This window comes from Mauremys mutica, chromosome 10, assembly GCF_020497125.1.
Source record: "Mauremys mutica isolate MM-2020 ecotype Southern chromosome 10, ASM2049712v1, whole genome shotgun sequence".
Taxonomy (NCBI): Eukaryota; Metazoa; Chordata; order Testudines; family Geoemydidae; genus Mauremys; species Mauremys mutica.
In genome coordinates, this window is record NC_059081.1 from 58,120,262 (window position 1) to 58,144,453 (window position 24,192).

Genomic DNA, 24,192 nt, shown 5'->3' on the forward strand with positions numbered 1-24,192 from the left:
GAGGGTGGGCTCTGTAGAATATAACGTTGCATTTGTATGAATTTTTTACAAACTGTTTTATGAATGGTGGCAAGTGCTCTAGCCCCATCAGGCTGTGACATTTTCTTACCCATGTCTTAGTTCCAGACGTGTGGTATAGGAGGATATTTTTCATCTACAGCATTCTGTAGGACTGTGTGACATCGGGAAATAAAATGCTTTGGACTGTTTTTATACTGAATATGTCAGGTGTGTGAAATGGTAGTGACAGCTAGATTCAGCACATGTAAAATCATTTTGTTTCTTTATTGTGGTGTTGGTGCAGCTGATTGAATGGCAGAACAATATTATGAGGAGGGAACAATATCTTTCCTGGTGTAGGAATTAATATTTTATTTTTGTTTGCAGGCTGATATTGAGTGAGTTCTACAAGTGTGACAATCAAAGGGTGTTTTATATTTTGAAATGTGCAGATTTTGTGGCTATTTTTCAGGGACAGGGCTTCAATCAGATTGATTTTAGAAAATGGCAAGTAATTTGTTTCAGACAAGAGGTTAAGGTATGCAGGAGAAATCACATTCTGTTCAGTCATGCGCCATGCTCACTGGAACAGACATTTTGCCGTTCCTATATCAGATATAGTGATGCTGCACCGTGAGACTCTGGGAAGGACAAGATGCCTTGTTTCCTTGACCAATTTTAACTTACTAATGCTAATTCTACGCTTCTTATTTTTCCATAAAAAATGTTTGATAACTTGACCCAGAGATTTGTTATAGCTAGATTAAAAGACTGTAGAAAGGATTGTAAAGGGTAAAGTAATCTTAGGAGTATGTTTATAGCAATTAAATATATATAGTCCAGGCCTACATTCTGATCAGGCACCTATTCATTGAGAGGGTCAAACTCAAAACAAAGCCCTAGATCCAAATCCCTGGAAACTGAACACTGGACCCAAATGTCATGGCTTGCGACCACATCAATTTTTAAATAGCAGACTGAAAAAACGGATTTCTAGCTTCTGATGAAATTGTGCAATTGATACTATATAGTGGTATTCCAAACCCTTGCCTCATTCACACTCCAGTTCAGCAAAGCATTTAACCGTGTACTTTAATCCCTCCCTGCTCAACAAAGAACTTAAGCACATACTTACAGTTAAGTGCATTCTTAAGTACTTTGCTGAACTGGAATTAATTCTGTAGGAATTAAAGACTCTCCATAGCTCAAAGAAGGTGCTCAGCATATAGCAGAATCAAGGCCAGAATTACAGCAGGAACAACACTTCAAACCGTAGAGCTGGATTCAGGGCCGGCTCCAGAGCCCAGCGGGGCAAGCACCCGCCTGGGGCGGCCCTTTCCTGGGGGGGCGGCAGGCTGGGCCGGCGGACCTGCCGCAGTCATGCCTGCGGGAGGTCCACTGGAGCCCCGGGAGCAGCGGACCTGCCGCAGGCATGACTGCGGAGGGGGCGCTCGTCCCGCGGCTCCAGTGGACCTCCCGCAGGCATGCCTGCGGCAGCTCAACCGGAGCCGCCGGACCAGCGAACCGCCCGCCGCTGCGGGAGGTCCAGCCGAGCCGCGCGACCAGCGGCCCCTCCGCAGTCATGCCCGCGGGAGGTCCGCTGCTCCCGCAGCTCGGGGGCGCCTCCCGCGCATGACTGCTTGGGGCGGCCAAATTTGTAGAGCCGCCCCTGGCTGGATTTTCTACACTGTGTATTTCAGGGATTTCAGATTCCAAGTTTTGATGTGGCTTGTTAGAAAGATAAGAGCCTACTGCAAAATTCTGAATTCAGGTTCAGATTATAAATGACTCCCTCCCCCACCACAATTTAGGGTATGCAGGTCTGGGGTTTGCTTTGAGCCAATCTGTAGCTATAACATGTTCTATTTGTGCTATGAATTTGCTATTTATAAATTAATGTATCCTCATCCACATCCAGACCAGTCACCCTAACTATTCTGCCCATCTTGCAGCGTATAAGAATTTGCATCATAGCCCTATTATTGTTTCCAAAATATATATATGAAAAAGACATGCCACTTTTAATGACCACTCTCCGTATTTGCTGTCTGTATCATATTTCAGTGTTATCAACTCTTGCAATTTTATCACAAGTCTCGTAATATTTGGTATTTACTTCAAGCCCCAGCTCCTGATGCCAGGTGATTACATGAGAATCGTAGCTTTCATTTTAAAGAAATGTTAAGTTCCTAGCCCTCCTGGTTGCAGAGAAAAACCTGAGAGTAATCTAAAGGCTCCAAAAAGCAGAAAGCAAATAAAAGATTTTGGGGGCTGACTCAGATTTCTGAATTCCTGGAGTTGGCAGTACGTTTTTTATCATTTCATGCCATAAACTGGGTATGAGCTTTACGTGTTTGGTACAGGTCATTTACAGAGTGTTATACACAGGGCACTTTGTATGTAATAAATAATAACTATCACACTGAACAGCTGCAATTCCAAAGAGAACATACATATATATATGCTCAATCTCATAGTCCTCTGCAGCAAAAGTGACCTTAGGGATACTTATTGGCCTGAATTCCACTACTTGAGGGGTGCTGAGCCACACTGATTGACATTCAAGGCAAAAGGAGATATTGAGGCTCAGCACCTCTCAGAATCAGGCCCTGAATTATTTTTTAGCACCTGTCAGTAGATGTTTACCATCTTTCCTTTTTGATCTCGAAACAGCAGGGGTCTCTATTACAGCTACAGTGCACGGCCACTGAATGCATATCATGTGGTGCAAGTACAACTGCAGAGAACCACTCATCAATGTAATCCTGGCCCTAGAGGGACATCTTTAGCTGTAAACACGGCTATACAATGACCCTGTTATTGCAAATACCCTTGTAAATGACACCTGTCAGTGCAGCTGCACATGTACATTGACATTCCAAGCAGCAGTGGCATTAAACTTTGGCAAGTCCCTTTTTATTAGAAATTCAGCGGTACTAAAGCATCTCTCTCCTTCACACATAGGGCCAGATTTCAATTTCAGCTGCACTAGAGTAGGTCCAGGTGTAATTGCATTGATTTCCAAGGGATTACTCTGGATTCACACTAGTGTAACTGAGGTCAGAATCTGACTCTCAGACTGTACAAATGGATTCACAAACAGTTGATTTCTGTTCTCTTGCTTTTGCTTCACACAGGTGTTGGGGGTTCCAACTGAGGATACCTGGCCAGGACTTTCCAAGCTTCCCAACTATAAACCAGGTACAGTCTCACTGAAAGAGCTTCTACATGCACTCTGAGTAACTAACCTTTTAAGAACTGGATCAGTAATTTTCCATACAAAAATTCAACATTTTGCAGAAATTAGGGGGGTCTTAGTATATCCCATAAGCTTAGATTGTTTTAACATTTTGTTGTACCAAGTGCTGAAGAGTCAGGCTTTGCCTACACTAGTACTTTTGTTGGCAAAATTGTGTCGGTCAGGGGTGTGAAAAAACACACCCCTGACCGACGTAAGTTTTACTGACAAATGCGCTAGTGTGAACAGCACTATGTCGGCGGGAGATGCTCTCCCACTGACATAGCTACTGCCACTTGTTAGGTGTGGTTTAATTATGCTGGTGGGAGAGCTTTCTCCTGCCAGCATAGAGCAGCTACACAGGAGACCTTACAGTGGAGCAGCTGCAGCACTACAGCTGTGCCACTGAAAGGTCCGTATTAGACAAAGCCTTAGTTAGGCTAGTCTACACTGGCAAGGTTAAAGCGCTGCTGTGCCAGCGCTTTAACGTGGCTTGTGTAGTCGCTCTAAAAACCCACCTCCACGAGGGAATCCTGTGGCACCTTATAGACTAACAGACGTTTTGCAGCATGAGCTTTCGTGGGTGAATACCCACTTCTTCAGATGCAAGTAGTGGAAATTTCCAGGGGCAGGTATATATAAGCAAGCAAGAAGCAAGCTAGAGATAACGAGGTTAGATCAATCAGGGAGGATGAGGCCCTGTTCTAGCAGTTGAGGTGTGAAAACCAAGGGAGGAGAAACTGGTTCTGTAATTGGCAAGCCATTCACAGTCTTTGTTTAATCCTGAGCTGATGGTGTCAAATTTGCAGATGAACTGGAGCTTTGTTTAATCCTGAGCTGATGGTGTCAAATTTGCAGATGAACTGGAGCTGAGAGAAACTGATACTCCACGAGGGGTGTAGCTCCCAGAGTGCGGCTCCCAGCGCTGGTGCACTGTCTACACTGGCGCTTTACAGCGCTGAAACTTGCTGCTCTCGGTGAGAAAATTGCAGCGCTGTAAAGTTCCAGTGTAGACAAGCCCTAATTAGTCTACTGCTCAACTGCCAGCATCTCCTATTTTACACTGGACGAGGTGACAAATGCTTGTAGGTATGGTCTGTCTATGCCTTTTATTCTTATGGAGCTGAGGTCTGAGGCCTTTAAACCTTGTTTTTAAAGGTCACTGCCCCTGATTTTGATGTGGGCAAGGTGAGAAGTGTGTGTGATTTATAAAGCTGGTTTCCCTTATTTCCATGCAGGCCGGTTGAGAAGTCTGTGTCCTGGACTTCAAAGGGCCAGTTGTTTCTTATTTTGATGTGGGCAGGCTGAGAAGTATGCTTTGAAAAGCAGGCGCTCTCTCTCTCTCTTTTTAATGTTTTCTCCTGGGATATCTTTCAGTGCAATATATCCAAGTGTCAATGAGGGGGAAATGATGAGCACTGATTCTCAGCCTCTCAGCAGGATCATTCTCTAAGAGAAATATAAAAGTGAAATATTAAAAACCCTGGAACGTGAAATCCATCCATCCGCCGACCTAGCCAGTCTCTCTAACTCACTCCCTGAGAGGTGGGAGGGGGGGAATATCTATCTTGAAAAAATGTGGAGGAGGGAAAAGAAGTGCTTTGAGCAAGAGGTTTCCATGTTTAGTAGAGCATAGTAACATCCCTTCAAAGGAGTGGGTGTTGCTCTGTGACCCACTCCAAGACACCCCTCCTTTGACTCCAGCATTTGGACACTAAACATCCCCCATTTTCACATGCTAACTGTGATTGGATGAACAATAACCTGGTCTCACATTCTAAAGGACTGGAATCTTTCACACAATTAGCCGAGACACATTAATCAAACTGGCGTGAAATTTGGAATGTGTCGCCTTCTGCAGCAACTTGCTAGTCTGGCTGGGAAGGGAGCACAGAGCAGACAGTTGGGGGGAAATGATTGGTTTTCCTCCCTAAGCGCTGGACTGGGATACTCTCACTCATAACTGTGATCAACACTTTATAGCACAAACTGTCCCAGACTGCTTGTGGAATAAGGCAATCCTTATGCGACTACGGGTAGCATAATCTGACCCAAGGAAGGGAATTTTCTGATGTCAACAGAATAAACAGGCCCACTCACAGGCAGAGTTACCATAAGTTTTAGCACTAAACTCTACCCAATCCAAACTGTACACATTCCAATGCTGTCCCAGGTGACTGTGAAGCAGGCCAGGATTCTAGGCTGTCTTGAAATTGTTTCAGTGAAAATGGATCAGGCCATCTTGGGCAGCTCTCTATCTGGTTTTGAAACTGCTTCATCTGAAGTGGTCTGAAAACCGGTGAGAAAGTTTCCACAGTGTAGACAAGCCCTAGGAATTCATGAGGGCAGAGCAGGCTTCCCATCTGCTGTGAAGCCCACAGGCAAGGCATTTCTGTGGGTGGGGCAGAACGGGGGCATGGGAGCTGGTGGACACATCCCTGTATATGTCCCCTCTATTCAGGCACCCACACGGGGGAAGGAAGAAGGATGTGCTGCAGTCCTAGCAGCTACTGAAGCCACTTCTTTGTAAACTAGCAAGGATTCCGTTCCCGTCCTCAGAGCCCCCGAATGACTCCTGCACACACCTGGCGGCTCTTGCCATACTCTCGAGCCAGCATTTGATTCTAAATCAGGAATACATGAACCCGCTTGGATAAAATAAGAACCAACCTGGGCATCTGCCCTAGACAAGAACTGAACCAACCCATTTCTGGGGAGGGAGGGTGGGGGGAGAGGGATAGATGAAACAAACATGGTCTCTTTTTTTAAATGTATTTTTCATTTGCACACTGTTCTGCACTTTCTGCTTCCAGCCAAAGCAAAAGTGCTGTTATCCCTAAGATATGCCAAGCCCAAGGAGAGGCTGCGGAGATCAGATGAGAGAACGTTTTCTCTTGAGATTATTTCCAGCCCAGCTGTGCCGATCTAAGTGGCCGCGATAGTTCAGCTAAGCAGACAAACTTTCGAGTGCTTCTCCAAACCTAGATACTAGTCTGTATATAGCTAGTACCATTGATGTTCACAGCACTGCACTATAAGCACAGAGAACAAATAACCAGGTGCATGCCTGGAGACGCAGAAGGAGAACATCACAAAACAAAGCACAGCAGGTCTGATCCTATTCTCATTGAAATCAATAGGAAATCTCCCATTGGCTTCAGTTGCACAGGATCAGATTCAGAACTGCGGTGACCTCACCATGTTGTGGTCGGAAGGGTTCCTGGACTAGATAGGTCTGTAGGATCCTATTAAAATGGAACCTCCAGGTGTACCTGGCACCATGAGGGGCTCCCCAAGTGTAGCTTTGCCACAAACCCTGACCAAGTGGTGGCATGCAGTTGTGCAGGCCCTGGGGTCTGGGCTGCAATCACTTCCTGCCCACAGGAGGGGAAGTACCAGCCCCCCCGGAGGATGCTCTCTCCTAGCCTGTACAAGGCAGGAATAGGGCACCTTAAGCCTCTTTGCTCCCTTGCATAAAACAGTTCAGAATAGGGCCCTATATTAAAGAAAACTCTGTCCTTCCTTTACATCATTTTAACTCAGCTATTGTTGCTTATGTGCCAAATCCTCAGCCCAGGTCCAAAACCCAACTGAACGGGAAGGTGAGGCAAGGAAGTCTCCCTCGGGCCAGAAGCAGTGCCCTGGGCTGCAATGTCCACACGCTAGCCCTTGCACTCCCCCGCCTTACTTAGTGGATATACATAACTGTGGATCCCTGGGCACCCGGCCCTTACTCTGACCCTGCCTGCACGGCTGCAGAACCCGTCACTGCAGCATGTCATGGGTATGGAAAGCCCCTGTCTGGCCTCTCAGTGGCCCACCTGCCAGTCCCACTGCACTCAGGAGCCACTATATCCTCAACAGCAATGGCAAGACTTTGCCCTGTGTTTGTTCATGTTTTTGTCTCTCTCCTTTTGCTTCCTGTGAAAGGGGCAGTTGTAGCTCTGTTAACACTATTTTTGAAAGCTCTCATGCTGTGTGAGCTCAAATCCTTGCATTAATCTACTGCTGTGTTCATTTCACCACACTGAAAAGCAAGGAGTTTAAATCCCCTCTCAACTCCATTTGTGGCACGAGAAGGCCAGTGTCTTGATCCACCTCCACTAATGGTTACAAGTTAGAATCTAGACACCAGGCAGGAAAGAATTAGGAATAACAGCACATGACATTAACCAATGTTTTTGCCAGATTGTAATTTAGTTACTGATATGCTGAGTTTTTCACATCTCCACTTTCTGACACACGGATTCCAAAGGGAAGGGAACAGTTCATAATGTTCTTACAACTTTGTTAGCACTAGTTGCCTTAAATGCCTTTTAATGCTGAGCAACAGAAGAACATTTGGTGTTTTCTATGTCAGTTAGTATCATCTCAATCATGATAGATGAGTTTTACAAGGAAATTCTTCTGATGTAGCAATGACATTTAAAGCAAAAGAGGCTCACTAGGATCATTTATTGAATATATGCAGGCGGCTCTGCTACCAGGAATGGGATTTAGATGCTTCTAAAAATGAGCTCCCTCCCTACCTCCAAATACAGAGGCATTTTCAGTGTCCCTGGCTTTTTCAACTTTCCACCAGCAGATGGAAGCAAGAAGCAACAAGCACTGAAACACCAGCATTCAATTACATTTTTGCATACAAATGAAGTCTCAGCTCTCAGAGTGGTGGTTTTTTTTAATCTCACTTTCTGTACTGAGACTTCATTTAACAAGAAATCTCTATGGGAGAGAAGGAAACTGAATCCTAAAATGATGGAGATCTTTATTTCGTAATAAACTGCATATAGTTTTGGACCCAAAGGGAATAGGAACTCAGGAGCAGTGCCGTCAGTCTGCAGGGCAGCTCGCTAGGTCTGGCATTGGGCATGTACTGCAGTCTATGCCACACAGATTCTGTCCTGCTGCACCACCAGTTTTGCTGATGATAGATAAATATTTTCTTGAGGCAAGGTGGGTGAGGTAATGTCTTTCATTAGACCAACAGAAGTTGGTCTGAAGAAGAGCTCTGGGTAAGCTTGAAAGCTTCTCTCTCTCTCACCAACAGAAGTTGGTCCAATAAAAGATTTTATTAAGATGATGTTTTTTAAAAAAGTGAATGGTACAGAGTTTAAGCACAGAAGTTTCTGGTTATCAGGGAATATCATACAGATTATCAAGCGGTGTGAAGATCAGGTGGCATACGAAATACATAATCTGCAATATCCCCAATTGGGGGTAAAAGGTTGACAGGTCAAAGTGCAGACATTGAGATATGAGGGTATGTTGTTCATATAATGGCTATGTTTGGGTGCGGAGTATAATGAGTGGATACGATGATGAGGATAGGTTGACCCTCATTTGGTGAGATTTAATGTTCAGTCAGTTTATGGTTCCAGTTTATCACCTCACCCACCTTGTCTCTCTAATATCCTGGGACCAACATGGGTACAACACTGCATACAAGTGTGCACGTATGCAAAAACATTGCCTTCAAGTAGCAGCATTTAATATAATCTTCAACGTTCATCAGATGGGATTGTTTACTACTTTAACTTTTGTCCTCTAGGTTTGCTTGTCTCATTATCTGCCCATTAGCAGTTTACCTTTGTTTTGCAATGGGGAGGTCTTTTCTAATGAGCAGACATTGCATTTTGTATTGCTAGAAAATAACAGAATTACTGAGTATCTAGGGTTTGCACTCATTGTTAGTTAAGACCAATCAGCCATAAATGGTATCATTATCTTGTGTGTACATCACCATAATCATATATCACTTGATCAGTATTTCACCCATTTTGTTGAACAGTATTCAAAGATCCTTGAATTCCTTTATCTTCAATCAGTAGCTATTTACATTGCTTTAAAACTGTAGATCTGTTTTACCCTTTGGGGCAGGAACTATATTTACCTGGGTGTTTGTAATGTGCCGCTTACAAGAGCGCCTCAAGCCTGTCTGAGGTCTTTGAGAACTACTTCAAATAAGAATAGTAATAATATTTTCCACACTAATGAAGTTGGAAGGTGTCCATCTTGCCACTGGCCTTGTTCAGAATATAGGAATTGTCAAACTAGATCAGACCCAAGGTCCGTCCAGTCAGTCTCCTGTCTCTGACAGTGACCAGAACGAGATGCTTCAGAGGAAGGGGCAAGAAACCTTGCAATGGGCAGATGAGGGATACTTTTCCCCCTCCACCAAATTAGGTCTCATCCTGATCCCTAATAGTTAGAGATTGCCTTAAAACCTGAAGCATGAGGTAGTTACAAATTCTGGCAGATGTAAGTACTTGTAAAGGATTTGAAAAACGTGTTTTTTAATATTAGTCCTGTATCCCCAGGGATTAAAGGAAGTAGCACAATTTTGTTAGCTCATCATATTTCAAAATGATGTTTTTTAAAAAAACCGCTTACATTTCGTCTAGTCCCTCATTTACTGTATTTAAAGTTCCTTTCTGAATTTTGCACCTGTTCCCAACTGATATAATAAAATAGTAATTCAGACCACAATTCAGGGAAAGATTCATGTTCAGGAAGGGCACTGAAGCACATGCTTTACTTTATAGTTAACTTCAAGTCCCAGTGAGCTTTCCTGAATAGAGATGGATTTAAGCACATGTGTAAGTGCTTTTCCTGAAGCAGGGCCTAACATTTATAGCGTTTTGCATACATTTTCAAAGTTCTGTACACACCATATGGCAAACACAACAGTACTTACTGAAGCAAAAGACTCCTATGGGAGTTTTGCTTGGGCAAGGACTGCAGCATGTTGCTCATTAGCTAACCCTAATACCACCATTCTGAGGTAGATAGGTATTATTCTCCCCATTATACAGGTGGGAAAACCAAGCCAGTGAGGTTAAATGACTCACCCAAGTTTGCACAGCAAGGCAGTGGGATATTCAGGAGTAGAATTCAGGAGTTCCTGGCTCCCAGCCTTGTGTTCAGAACACTAGACAACACTGTATCTCTAGCCTAATTTAAGAGGTAGAGCTGGTTGGAACCCAGAAACTCATTCAACAGGAAATTTCAATTTTTTTCATTCCAAATCAGAATGAACATTCAAAATTTTGAAATTTCCCACAGAATGGGAATTCCGAGATTTTGCTTAGGAAAAATCAGAACATTTCATTTTGATTTTACTGATGCTGTTTTTAATATATTACCTGTATATTGTAGATTATAACATAATAAAATGTAACATTGAAGTCTAATTGAAATGTTTTGGTATGGTCAAAATTAAATATTTTGAATTGTTTGAATGATTTTTGTCAAAAACTTTGACTAAATCGATACATTTCCATAAAACATTCTGATTTTGTCAAATCAGCATTTTCTGATGGACAACCATTTTGTCAGAAAAATTTCAATCAGTTATATGAATAGGCAAAAGGTTCTATAATAAGCTAAATAATTATAAATCATGTAAAATTATAAATAATTTTACACTCTCTTTGGGATAACATTATTTCGTTTCATCCCTTTTCTTTGCTCTCTGCTTTAAAACAAACTGCATCTCTACTCAAAACAGACAAATAATTACCACAAATTTACTAAAAGGTGAGAAAACAAAATAAAACAAAAAGGAGGGGGAAAGGAAGATCCCAGGGAAATGATTAACAGTGATCCAAAAGGGATACGGAGCTGAGTTAATTTCAATGATTGATTAGAGGAAGGGGTTATAAAAGATGCTAATAGTAACTCCCAGGGAGATATTTCCAGAGCTCTGGCACTAAAACAGTAATGAATCTAATCACAATTTATACAGTCAGCTACTATTAGTGACTTCATTAGCATTTGGAGGCAGGAGTCTGCTACATTTCTGAAGTATTGCTTACATTGTGATACAATCTAAAGGTGTCAGCTACTTGTTCGCCCAGCCTAACGGGGAAAAACTGTTGCTGAAAAGATTAAGTTTCGAGAGCTTATTCATTTATGTCTTTGCAGACATGTCTGCATCAAATGAAATAATGCATGACCCAGCCCTAAAGCCTGGCTCACCACTGTCTCGCACCCTGTTTATTTATTCACAATCACTTTCCAATGGTGTAAATTACTACACAAGGTGCAAGGAAGAAGAGAATCAGGCCCCCAGTTAATAGTCTACCCTGAAGTAGCTTGTGGCTCCAAACAAGGTGGCTGTATTAAGCAGTTACGCTGCTACCAAAGGCAAACAATGACCCTGATTCTACACTGCTGTTTTGCACCTGTCCACTGGCACAAAACTGGCTTAGCCAGCTACCTGAGGATCTCTCTGGTACAAGGGTAGCCCCATGTGGCATGGGGCTAGAATATGTGGCTCTATGCTACTCCATCCAGTTTCTCTTAGGACAGAGGATGTGGCCAAGGAAGAGGGGCATGTAGAACACCCTTGTTCTCCAGAGATCATCATCGGTCACAGGTACTTGAGGGCCTTTGCAGATGGGCACAAGCTAGAGCACCCTTGAAGCTGCTCTAATGTATACTGGGGCCTGCCCCAGGACAGGGGAGCATAAAGGTAGCACACAGCCTCCTTCCAGCTCCCTGCCTACAGGACTCCATTGAAGTCATGCTGCCTGAGCTTTCCCAATCCCAACCCACCACTAGCCCTGAAACTCCTCTAACTTTGAGGGACGTGTGACAGGGAGCTTGTCCTGGGATGCATGTGCCTGTCCCAGCAGCCTGTTTCAAGGGGGTTCCAAGGCAAGGAAAGGGCTCCAAAGAATATGTAATCTAGCCTCAGGCTGCATTAACTTTTCTGAAGACTCCTGGTGAGGTTGGTGGAACAATACTGCACTCCATTCCTCCAGCCTGGCTTACCTCCTTCCTTTACACTGAACCTGTAGAAAGCTGTTCAGAGATCTGGGAATAAGTGGTGGGGTGGGACCATGTGACTGATATAACCAATGTTCCCCTTTGGAGCAGAAAGCATAAGATCTGCACACTGATCACCAGGAGCTGGCTCTCCTACAGCAAATTAATTACACTCCCTGAATTGTACATCTTTGTGTTTTCATCAGAATTAAAGAAGAATTTGAATTTGGAGTTGTTTAGGTTGCCTCAGATTCTCCTCTCCAGTGTTTTCCTAACACTAGGATTTGAAAAGCCAATCAGCAGAAGGAACCATCCCCCATCAGGAGGAGGAGGGATGGGAGAAGATATCAAAGAACTGCCATCTGTCCATTCACATGTTTATTAATTAAGTTATAGTTCTCAGGATGTTCCAAGTATAAACCTAGGGTGTATTTTTGATCTTACCTAAAATCCTATTTTTTTAAGCGCCTACCTACTCTTCTGTACCATTGTGCAGATTACCATTGTGGCAGATTACTAAATATTACATTGCACTGTAAAAGTGAACACTGGTTTGTCATAGAGCTCAGTCTTAATTCTGTTTGTTTGATAAATCATTGTAAAGTTATATGTTAAGGCAGCTAAGTAAGACTGGTAAGTTTTATCCCTTACTATCTCAGATCAGTAGATACAGTGCATTGCCTTGTGGCAGTTTTGGGAGTGCTACTTCAATTACACTCAGTACTGCAAAGGAATCCTGTAGTCATTGTAGTAAAACGATGGTAACTATACACCTGTATAGCTCAAACTTGTAAGTCAACATGGGGAACATTAATAAGACTGTTGTGCTTTCAGTGAGACAGCACTATGGTTAGGACATACTGTGGACCCAATCCTGAAATCCTTACTGACTTCAGTGGGAGTCTGGCCTATGAAGAGATTTCAGGAATGGTCCCAAAATTAATTTAATTAATTTAGCAGTTTCTTGTAATATTACTACAATAGCTATAGCTCTGCCTTAACCTTCGCCTTCCTGTCAAACCTGTGGGTTTGATTCAGTCCTGCTGCTAGGGATGCTTGGAGTTAGCTGTGCTCTAGAAGTGTTTGCACTGCTATCCACCATCCGTGATCTGCCAAGTGAGGGCAACTTTTAGAAGTAGCTGAGACTTCATAGGAGTCCTCTGCCGATAGCTTCTGACTCTGGCCGCCCTGGCCAGCACTGCACACTTTGTGTCACATTCATCCCTGTTCAGAAAGCCTGCTTAATACATATCAACCACTTAAATCCCAATTAAGTCCCATTTTGAACACCATGTGCTGTACAAGTCTGCTGTGGGCTTTCCACACAGATGTGAACATCTTCTTGGAAGCTGCACTGGGTGATTGTGGACATCCTAGCAAAGTGGGGAATCACAGGTGCTTTGTGCCTCTACAATCCCACCCCAACGGACTTTGCAGGAGGCATAAGGAGTGGTGAAGAAGGCTCTTTTCACTCTCCCCACCTCAGTGCACTCATGCAACAGCCAGGCGCTATCTTGTGACCCTAAATGTGGATATACAGGGCCAGATCCTTCACTGCTGTAAATTGGCACAGATCCATTGAACTCAGTTGGCGAAATCCTCAGAGGATGTACATCATCCTAAAACCACTGAAGGCAATGGAGTAATATGTCACCACCACCAGAGGATCTAGCTCATGGAATTTTTGGACTACAGACTACTGCACTGTGGAAAATAATGGCTCCTTCTTGAGCCATTTCAATCTAAAGGGTGCAAAGCAGCTGCAGGAAATCTCACATCAAAAATTATTTTTAAGGCTTTGGTGTTATAATGGCTGTGAAGATGCAAAAGTTCCCTTATTTGAAATGAAATACAATGGACCCTACTGATAGTTTGGGAGCGAGTGAAACTCCATTGAACAGTGAAGTGGAATGAAAGCCCAGAACTGTGTCCGTGCAATGCAATGTGCAGATTGCAATTCCAGTGACAGGGAATTGTTTGGTAATAAGAATGTACCAGTTAAAAAGCTCAAAGGGGATTGTTTCTTTTTCTCTTTTTTTGAAAGCTTCAAGTGACTAGTCTATACTATCGATGCCATACGTGTGACGTTACATTAATTTTTGAGCTTGAAAAGTGGAAGATGATCTTTGAAAAATTTGTTTTCACTCTCAATGTATAAATAAAAAAGATTCCAGTTGTTCTGAAAATTGACCGTTAAAAAAACCAACCCCCCTCCCAAACCCAAAGTCTGCAAGGTTTCAGTCTGCTAGAAAGGTTATAAAGCAAGCATGGCAGTGGGAATCTGGCTAAGCCACTTAGCCATCCTAGAGCAGTGGCTCTCAACCTTTCCAGACTACTGTACCCTGTTCAGGAGTCTGATTTGTCTTGCGTAATCCCAAGTTACACCTCACTTAAAAACGACTTGCTCGCACAATCAGACATAACAATACAAAGGTATTACAGCACACTGGTACTGAAACATTGCTTACTGTCTCATTTTTACCATTATTTTATTTATTTTAATTATAAAAGAAATCAATTTGAATATAAATATCGTACTTACATTTCAGTGCATAGTATATAGAGCAGTATAAACAAGTCATTGTCTGTATGAAATTTTCGTTTGTACTGACTTCGCTAGTGCTTATTATGTAGCCTGTTGTAAAACTAGGCAAATATCTAGATCAGGGGCAGCTCCAGACCCCAGCACGCCAAGCGCGTGCTTGGGGCAGCATGCTGCGGGGGGTGCTCTGCCGGTCGCCGGGAGGGCGGCAGGCAGCTCCAGTGGACCTTCCGCAGGCGTGCGTGCGGAGGGTCCGCTGGTCCTGCGGCTCCGGTGAACCTCCCACAGGCGTGCCTGTGGGGGGTCCGGTGGAGCCGCAGGACCAGCGGAAGCCACGCGGGACCAGTGACCGGCAGAGCGCCCTCTGCGGCGTGCCGCCCTGCTTGGGGCGGCTAAATGTCTAGAGCTGCCCCTGATCTAGATGAGTTGATGTATCCCCTGGAAGACCTCACGTATCCCCAGGGGTACATGGACCCCTGGTTGAGAACCACTGTCCTAGAGCCCTCACTCAAGCTCTGTCCTGCAATCAGATCCATAAAGGCGAACCCTGGACCTCAGTGTGGGATTGGGTGTAAGGGTCTGCCCAAGCAGATCTGCTTGCTGGATTGGGTCCTTGGTTCTGACTAGGCAACACTACCCCTGATTTCTTAGTCTTAGGTTTTGGGGACTGACCTTGCTTCTGTGAAAGTCAAAAGCAGAACTCCCACTGGCTTTAGTGGAAACAGAATTAGGCCCAAGACCTGCTCTCATAGGTGTATGAAAAGAAAGGGTTACAGACTGCTAACAGCCTTATTAACATCAATGCGGATATCCAAGTCCTATAGGAATAATGTATATTTATAAATGCTACAGTGACAGATTCTATAGGAGCCTTTGAAATTCCAAGTGCATGTTTTTGTAAGGGCTCAAAGAATGGTTGTTTGCTTGATTTTTGTTTAATCTTTTGATTGCATATTAACTTTCTAGAGAGGGTCGTCTCCAGTAGACCTCAGAGGCTCCAGATGATCTGTGCCAGGTAAGCTACCTATGACAGCAACGTCAAAGCAGCCTCTGGGTTTGTTTGTTTTTATATGCAACCATTTAACTTTAAATGAGCTCCCTTCAGTGAGTTCAGGATGAGTACGGCAGTTCTTAGTAATAATCAAACCTGCCATAAGGTAAGCATCAGATTCTGAGAAACTGCAGTAGGGATAGGCACCTACTGGCTTTATTATTCTCAGACAAGCAGCAGTTCCACAGCATTATGTGTGACTATCTGAGGGGCACAATTTGATTCAGGAAGATCATGCTTTCCCAGGCCCTCTGGAGCAGACTTGATGACCAATTTCTCTTGCATAGAAATAGCTGATAGGAATATTGCCAGAATGAGTTAACTAAGGCATACAGTGGTCTTGTCAGAAAATGATCTTGGGGTTAGTTAAGGCAAGAGAACTCACATTCTTCAGTGACCAAATGCTACTAGAGATAGCCTGGGCCTTGATTTAGCAGCTCATCCTAAAGACAGCACTTCAAACAGTGCAGAGTAGAGCACCTTTCTCACTCACTCTCTCCGGTGCTAGAGTGTCAGCATTAAAATAGCTCCCCCTCCTCCTTCCCTGCACTGCCAAGGAAAGGTATTTATAATCTGGGAAATTGCTTTTCACTCATCACAGTACCCACATCTATTTCAGAAGGCCTGGTCACTAGTGTCTGATTTGATCAATAATAGGGAAGTATTATTGTGAAGTGGCCCCGAGAGAATTGAAGTCATCCCTGGTCACTGCTAGCTGGCACTTTTTAGCCACCTAGGTCACCTCAGAGATAACATCCCTGCACCTTAATCCCTGAAGATCGGATCTGAGGTCAGGAGGGGAACATTGCCTGATCATGGACTGGCAGCGGCCATGCTGTCATCTGTGATGAACCTGGCTGCACCAGATTAGTAATAACACAGTGGAGGTGTTCGCTGCCCAGAATAAAGCTGCACAATGTGGCCAGGGACATTCAGCACTACAGACCTTCCCTGTCTAAGCACCCCATTGTGCTAGGTGCTCTGCACTCATAGGCTAGCTGAAAAGACTATTCCCACTTATAGCAGAGTGCAGCTGGCCTGCCTGGTGCCTGCCTCTGCTATGCTCAGATAAAGTCACTCAGCCACCTTCGGGTTCTGAAACCACTAACGCTTTTATTTACAGGTTTGTGCTCCCACCACCTTCTCACCATACAACATGTACAGCTCTGGGTTCCTTGGGTCTGAACCCAGGCAGGAAGGGCTTTCTCCTTAGGTGCCCTCCCTCACTCTCCTCCATCCCACCACCCCACTGCCTTCTTCCCAGCCTCTTATATAGCCCTGGCCTGGCAGCTGGCTCTCATTCCCCAGTTAGGGCAGGTTCTTTCCAGCCAGCTCCAATTGATTCACCTAAATGGGGCTGGAGTGGCAGGGGGCTGATTCTGCAGTGTTTCTGCTCAGCGCCCTGTCACACTGCTCCAAAGCGCTCACACACCTGTAGGTCCAGGGTGGAATATGGCGTTTACACAGTAACTACCCTTTTAATCATCATTGTTCAGTACCTCACTTCTTTGTCCAGTACCACTCCAGGGGAAAATATGCTCTGCTGTAGAGCTGGCATCCTTAGCCTCTGTTCTGAATTTCTAAAAGGAGACGCTGCTGAAGTCTTCAGAAAAGTACTGTTCTTAGACGCACGTGTAATTTTAATCCATGTCTCCAGAAACTTTCAGGAATACACAAACTATCACTTCTCTAACTTGGATACCAGGCTCCCTTCTTGCTACCATTACGAACAGGGAAATGGATGTATTCTCTGACACCATGCTGGGTGGCACAGCTTCCGTCTCACTCGCCACAGTCCCTTGGTAATAGGACCCAGTCGCTCAAACTTGAAAGGGTCCATTACAGCTAACACCAATGAGCTGGTCAGCACCTTAGTGACAGAGTTCTGCACTGAATGCTACGCCAGCTTTGAATCTTCGTTTCTGACTCTCTAAGTCAGCAGGATCTAAACACTATAGAGGCAGCACACTGAGCTCTTGAGAAGGGAAGGAGAACTTCATAGTGTTAAACCCTCCATGGCCAGTTAAGGAGCTCTACCCAGTGCTTGGGCGCTGTGTGGAGCCTGGAAGAGGGGTACTGGCAAGCTTGGTGGCATAGCATGCAGTCTTGAGGATGGGGATACCAAGCAGGGCAAAGGAGATCACAAGGAGAGGGGAAGAAGAAGAGCCTTGCACCCTTTTTCTAGTGGTCTGCCTTACCACAGGCTAACACCAAGAATTTGAGTCCCAGTATCTTGCTCCCCTAACCAGCAGGGGCTGGTATGGTTTTGCCTGAGGTGAGAATTGAGCAATCATCCATCACAGCCTAGAGTAGCTAAGACCCGAGTTTTTCCAAAGCTGTGTGCTCTAGTGTCTCTTTTTTAACATCCTCTCTCCTCACCCGGAGCGTGAGGCGCTCTGTGCAGCATAAGCATTAGAGGAATGAAACAGTAGGACACATGGGCGATACCAGGCCTGTGATGTCATTTAGAGGGGAAGCACCAGCTGGGGTAGTCAGTAGAAACACAACAGGCCAAGCTCTGATGTGCCACCTGATGCTGAAACACCAGGAGCAGAGCAAACAAAGTAAAAGCTGTAAAACCAAAAGCCCTGTTTTTATTTGTTTGCTTGTTTGTTTGTTTTCTCTCCTTCACTTCCTAGTCTCCCAGCTGCAGTCGGCTCTGGGAGTCGGCCACTTGCCATTGACATTTACTGGGCATATTTTCTTGTTTAAAACATTCATCCTGAGCAAGTGATTCACATCGGCGCAGCTCCAACACATGTACAGCCCAATTGCACCGTCAAACTGGAGGGTAGCAGATGGGGAAAGGATATTTTATTTGGCTTCTTAATTCTGAACGCAAATCTGGAGTGGCCACTGAAGGTATATCTCTACACAGCTCAGAAAAACCCACGGCTTGCCCATGCCAGCCTACTTGGGCTCGCAGTGCTTGGGGTACAGGGCTGTTTCGTTGCTGTGTAGACTTCCAAGCATGGGCTGGAGCCCGAGCCCTGGGACCCTCCCACCCTGCAGGGTCCTAGAGCCCAGCTCCAGCCTGCGCCCGAAAATCTACACAGCAATGAAACAGCCCCACAGCACGAGCCCGACTTGCTGCATAGACATAGCCTGACAGGTCTAGCAGAGTATTGGCAAGCTGACATTTGACATTTTCTCACCTATGCATTTCTAAGAGCCTGACCATAATAGTAACATGTGAGGTTCTAGTTGTGACACATGTAATATTCAGCCCTCCGTAATTGCTAGTGTCTTTTTTTATTCCAATCCCTTTCTTTGCTAAGTAACAATTTATCTTCAAAAGGGAGAAGGGAGGATTCTAAACAGGTTTATTTGGAGATAGGTCTGAACCAAATTCTTGGACATATGCACCCTCAAAAATGGAGTACGTTCCCATGAAGCTCCAAACTTCAGGACAGGCCCATATCTCCATAACGGGCATACACAAATTTCCCAGATTGTGCACCTCTCCCTTTCCCTAACCCCCAAGCTTTAAAGGAAGTTCAGATCCAGATCTGGTTCCAGATCTTAGCTATCTGGCTTGGACCCATCTCTGGTGCAATTTATTTCTCTTGCTTTTCTAGGCTGGGCCGGGTGCCAGGAGCTGAAGACCTGGCATCGAAAATGTTAAAAGCTTTTCCTCGAGAGCGGGTCTCTGCACAGGATGCACTTGTTCATAACTTCTTCAGTGCTCTGCCATCTCGGCTGTATCAGCTTTGTGACGGTACGTTATCTCCTGATCCCATCTCAGGAAGAAGGGAGCTACTTCACATTTGATTTGTTAAGAGCATCCCTAGTAAATTCAAAGCCTGAGGGCTCCTGCTAGGCTCCCATAAGCTGCAAAGTTTTGGGGCTCTGAGCTGCAGTTTGAACAAGTGTTAGCTTTTTTTCCCAACACATGACACTTGGAACATGGAGGGGACATGGAGGGGACCTTAATATTGGGGGTTCATTGAAATAGGAATGGTGTGAATGCCTTGAAATAGTGCCATCCTTCCCCAATTGTGTAACTACGAGTCCAAAGTTCTTTCCTAGAGCTGGGTGATGCTGTATTTTCAGAGGGAGTAGTTTAATTCAAATTGTGATTTGCTCATATCCTGAATTCCCAGCTGCTTGGCGCAATGTGTTAGCCCTTGTTCCCCAAAATAGACCTCCTGCTGCCTTTTGAAGTTTGAAGACACCAGCTGTCCTTTGCATCCTGTCATACCAGCTCTCCCTTAGAACTACCTGCATTTACTTCTCTCTCCCTCTGTAGCTCACTCATCACATACAAACAAAAACCACACATTCACATACTACTCCAGTACCTAAAGAGAATGGTGCCTGCCTAGCTACGGAACTGGAAAATCTCTTCCTCGCCCTGTATAATGTGCCCAGTGGTCCTGGCATTCTCCAAAGATTCCTGGGCACCAGCTCCTTTTCTAGATAAGGGTGATTAAGGAGGAACCTTCTTGGCCCAAGCTGCAAAGTTATTTGAAAACTTTTGTTTTTGGATTTTCTGACATATCCCAAGTAAAGAGGCTTGCAGCTAGCATCTCTCCTGCACTGCCACCCTTCTGAAGGTGCTGTATGTGAGTGAGAGAGACACATCTGTATTCCTTTTCTGTTCACCCAGTCACAGAGCACAAATCTACTTTGACACTTTCAGAAAAATGAAAGATGGAATCTCGCAGGAGCCTGCCTGTGCTGGGGGGGAGGAGGGGAGCACTCACAGCAGGAGGGAAGTTGACTTTTCTTTATACATATAGGGTTTTTTCCATGCAGAGTTTAAATTATGCCTGATAAAAGGAGTTTTGTGGCTGTTTCAGTTCTTTCAAACCCTCCTGGCTTCCTCCCAATTAAATGAGGTTTGTCAAAGCCACAGGGCTCTGCTGCTGCCGGAGAGGCGGACAAGCACTTCCTGCAGTGACATCTCAAATCCCCAAGGGAGGAGATGAAAGTGCCAGTGCCAAGAGACAGAGAAAGAGAGAGTGTGGAAAAAATAGGTACAGAGACAGACAGACAGTAAGACAGAAAGGGGGGGGGAGAGAGAAAGGAGAAATAGGAGAGGGAATGAGACAACAGATTGGCACAATGTGTCACTCTCCTGGACAAGATATAATATCCAAGGCATATTTCCATACAGGAGATGAATTCTTTTCACATGGGTTTATATACCATCTCATATTTATTGTCACTGGTATTGCACTGCATAGCAGTGAGAGGCACCTCAGTGGACAAGAAATTACATGTCGTTAGCATAGCAACGAATATGCTGGGAACAAAATTAAAGTCTGTTGGATTGAAACAAGTACAGTATGATTGTACAAGATCATATTCATGAGCAACTCATTAGGACTGTACAAATTAGGCAAGTTTGAATAATTCCCAATGCATCCATCTCCATTGCTATGATCATGTAAGACATTTGTTCTCCTGTGTCATTTTGGTATCACGTCATTTTGGAATTGAAATTTTGCATTCTGGTTGCTATGATAACAGTGCAGATTTTAAATATGTTCTGTTCCTACTCTGTTCTGAAGGATGCTGGGGGGTAGTTTGTGTCCTCAGAAGGAGAAAGTTAAAGCAGGAGGGCAAAGAATGAGATGGTGATAAAGGTAAAGGGGGGGGGGGTTAGACTTCAAGGGATGCAGAGAGGAACCAAAATAAGGGGGAGAGAAACCAACAAAATCAACATAAAAAATGCTCCCCCTGGAAATTCTTTTACCTTTTTGTGAAATAATTGTAGCTTGAACTGTCCTTTACATAAGTTGCCCTGACAAGTTTGTAGCCGGAGGATATCTCCTAAAGGTTACATCTGAGGGGAAATTGGGGAACCAATGATTCAAAGGCAAGAGTCCTCCTAAATAACATCTTTGTGATGACTGAAATGAATGCTAATGGACAGACAGTGGCTGCTGGCCCGTGAGCCTGAGAGCTGGGTGACAGGAAGCAGGGAGCTCTTTCTTCCCGCTTGAGAACCTGAGTAGAGGGGGCTAGAATGGGATCTTTGTGCTCCATTGATACAAGATACTGGGGAAGTGGTGTAACCCACACGAACAGAGTATGGGTCTTAATCCTCCCTCTACTGGTTGGTCCACATAAGAAGCTGCAAGCTGCCAGCTAATGTACTCCACCTTTAGCGCCAATGACAGAGATTCAAGCTTTCAGCACAGTAGGTCCTAGGTTCAAACCCCACTCACAGTCCAGCTACACTCAAATATATCAGCACCCCTGTACTGCTGTATATCAAAGGGTCACGGTCCTGCCTTTTTCAGAATGAGCTGGTAGTCTGGAGCCAGCAATGCTGTTCCCTTTAAAAAGGTGTAGCAAGTTTCACCCCTTCTCACCCTGAACTACCCTATGACACAGTCCCCTGCCACAGCAATGCAGATAAAGCCACAAGCTAGACCAGTGAATTGCATCCTGCTGCCTGGTATGGCTCCGTGTTTACAGCCTGAACACCAGCATGTCGGATGAACAATTTATGTGGAAAAACAGAGCTCCCTCCTCCTTTCATTCTAGTACCCCATTTCTAACGGCCTTACACTAAATTAGCCCCCGAGGTTGTGTGCCATCAGAACTAAGGCAAAGTAATATTTGCCATAGCTGCAAATGTAGTTTATTTTTACATTTCGTTTGCCTTCAAAGGCTTTAGAACTGTCCTTTGGGATGGGAAGGCAGCAAGCTGCGGCACTTTGTGGATGGCACCAACATAGTCCTGTAGGAAGAACTTAACTAGAGAGCAGCTTCACTCAAGAACCCAAGACTGTGATGCTTGATTACCAAGGGTAGAGGAAGCACAGAGGTCTGAGCTTGATGTGCCGTCAAGTTCCCATTGGATTAAAGGCCCAGCTCAACAGAAGCTTTTCTCACCTGATCCTCTGCACAGGTGACATCCAGCCCTGTGCAGAGGATCAGCCCAAGGCCTGTGGACCATTAAGGCTCACTCAAGTCCTATTTTGAGGGGCTAAGTAAGATTTAAGTGGTGCACGGGCCTGATGCTGGGCCTTTGCTAGGAGGGGAATTTCACCCTTTGTGAACTGGTGATGAGAGATTTCAAGACATGCAAAAGTGCTTCCCAGCCACCTTCAGGCACACATGGTGTGTCTGCTCTGCCTGGCTGGCCTAAAATTCCCCATTGTTGCTACCACCACTTCAGTTCCAGTGTGTGGGGTGCTGGCGTCAACAGGGCACAGGCCTTTTTGCCACTGTATCAAGTAACTCTGCTCAGAGCAGGCCTAGACAACACAGTGGTTAAAACAGCACTACCTTGTCAATGCCTACACCAGAGCTTCCGCTGCTGCTCCCACTGGCCCAGTGCAGTGTACTGTAAAGTCAATAGGCAGCCTGCAGGAGGCTACTGTCTGTGAAATAATCTCTTGAATGAGTCAGCTGCTTTGATTAGATTATGTACTCGCATCAGTGTCCGACCACGTGCCTGTTCCACCGCTGAGTTCTGCCGTTTGGATGGAGACATCCTCAGGACTCACTGTTAGACACCTCATGTTGAAAATCAATTTTAGATGCATTGAAAGTTTTAAGGCCATTTTAAATGTATAAATCCAGTTTTAATATGTCTTATATGGGAGTGACTCAAAGTTCTGCAGTTGGTATTAAACAACAACCTCAGTTTATGCTGGCCCATGAATCAAGGCAATCCTTTCTATAGGGCAGGGGTGGGCAAACTTTTTGGCCCGAGTGCCACATCGGGGAATAGAAATTGTACGCCAGACCATGAATGCTCACAAAATTGGGGTTGGGGTGCAGGAAGGGGTGTGGGCTCTGGTTGGGGGTGTGGTCTCTGGGTGGGGCTGGGAATGAGGAGTTTGGGGTATAGGAGGGTACTCTGGGCTGGGACCAAGGGGTTCAGAGGGTAGGAGGGGGATCAGGGTTGGGGTAGGGGTGTGGGAAGGGGTGCAGGTTCCAGCTGGGGGTGCGGGCTCTGGGGTGGGCTAGGAATGAGAGGTTTGGGGTGCAGGAGGATGCTCCAAGCTGGAATCCAGGGGTTTGGAGAGTGGGAGGGGGATCAGGGCTGGGGCAGGAGGTTGGGGCGTGGGGAGAGGCTCAGGGGTGTAGGCTCTGGGCACCGCATACCTCAAGCGGCTCCCGGAAGCAGTGGCATGTCCCTTCTCTGGCTCCTATGTGGAGGTGCGGCCAGGCGGCTCTGCATGCTGCCCCATCCGCAGGCACTGCCCCTGCAGCTCCAATTGGAGTGCCGGAGAGGGCCATTGGGGCACGTAGGAGCTGGAGTGGGGCCATGCCAGGGCTTCTGGGAGCTGTGTGGAGTGGCCCCTGACCCAATGCCCTGACTGGAGCACCAGAGCAGGGCCGAGCCGAGTAGTGCGCCCTCCCCCCCCCGACCCAGCGCCCCAGCTGGAGTGAAGCTGAGCCGCATGGTGCAGCCCCTGACCCAGCGCCCAGGCTGGAGCGGGGCCGAGCCGTGTGGTGTGGCCCCCGACCAAGCGCCCCAGCTGGAGCACTGGAGCGGAGCAAACCCCAGACCCTGCTCCCCAGCGGGAGCTCGCGGGCCGGCTTATAACGGCTCATGAGCTGTATCCACCCCTGCTATAAGGTTATTTCGGGACAATTTTCCAAATCTTTTCTCATTCCTTACTC

At 45.5% G+C, this 24,192-nt stretch overlaps 1 protein-coding gene across 1 annotated transcript in view; it reads left to right on the top strand.

Annotated features, from left to right (window-relative positions):
* Window positions 1-24,192, top strand: part of CDK15 (cyclin dependent kinase 15) — a 57,685-nt gene that overhangs the window by 27,094 nt on the left and 6,399 nt on the right. Inside the window, exons 10-14 of the mRNA XM_045032855.1 lie at window positions 3,138-3,201; window positions 15,461-15,467; window positions 17,396-17,402; window positions 18,634-18,655; window positions 19,127-19,318. Coding sequence (XP_044888790.1) covers window positions 3,138-3,201; window positions 15,461-15,467; window positions 17,396-17,402; window positions 18,634-18,655; window positions 19,127-19,318 — 292 coding nt within the window. The remainder of the gene's footprint in view (window positions 1-3,137; window positions 3,202-15,460; window positions 15,468-17,395; window positions 17,403-18,633; window positions 18,656-19,126; window positions 19,319-24,192) is intronic.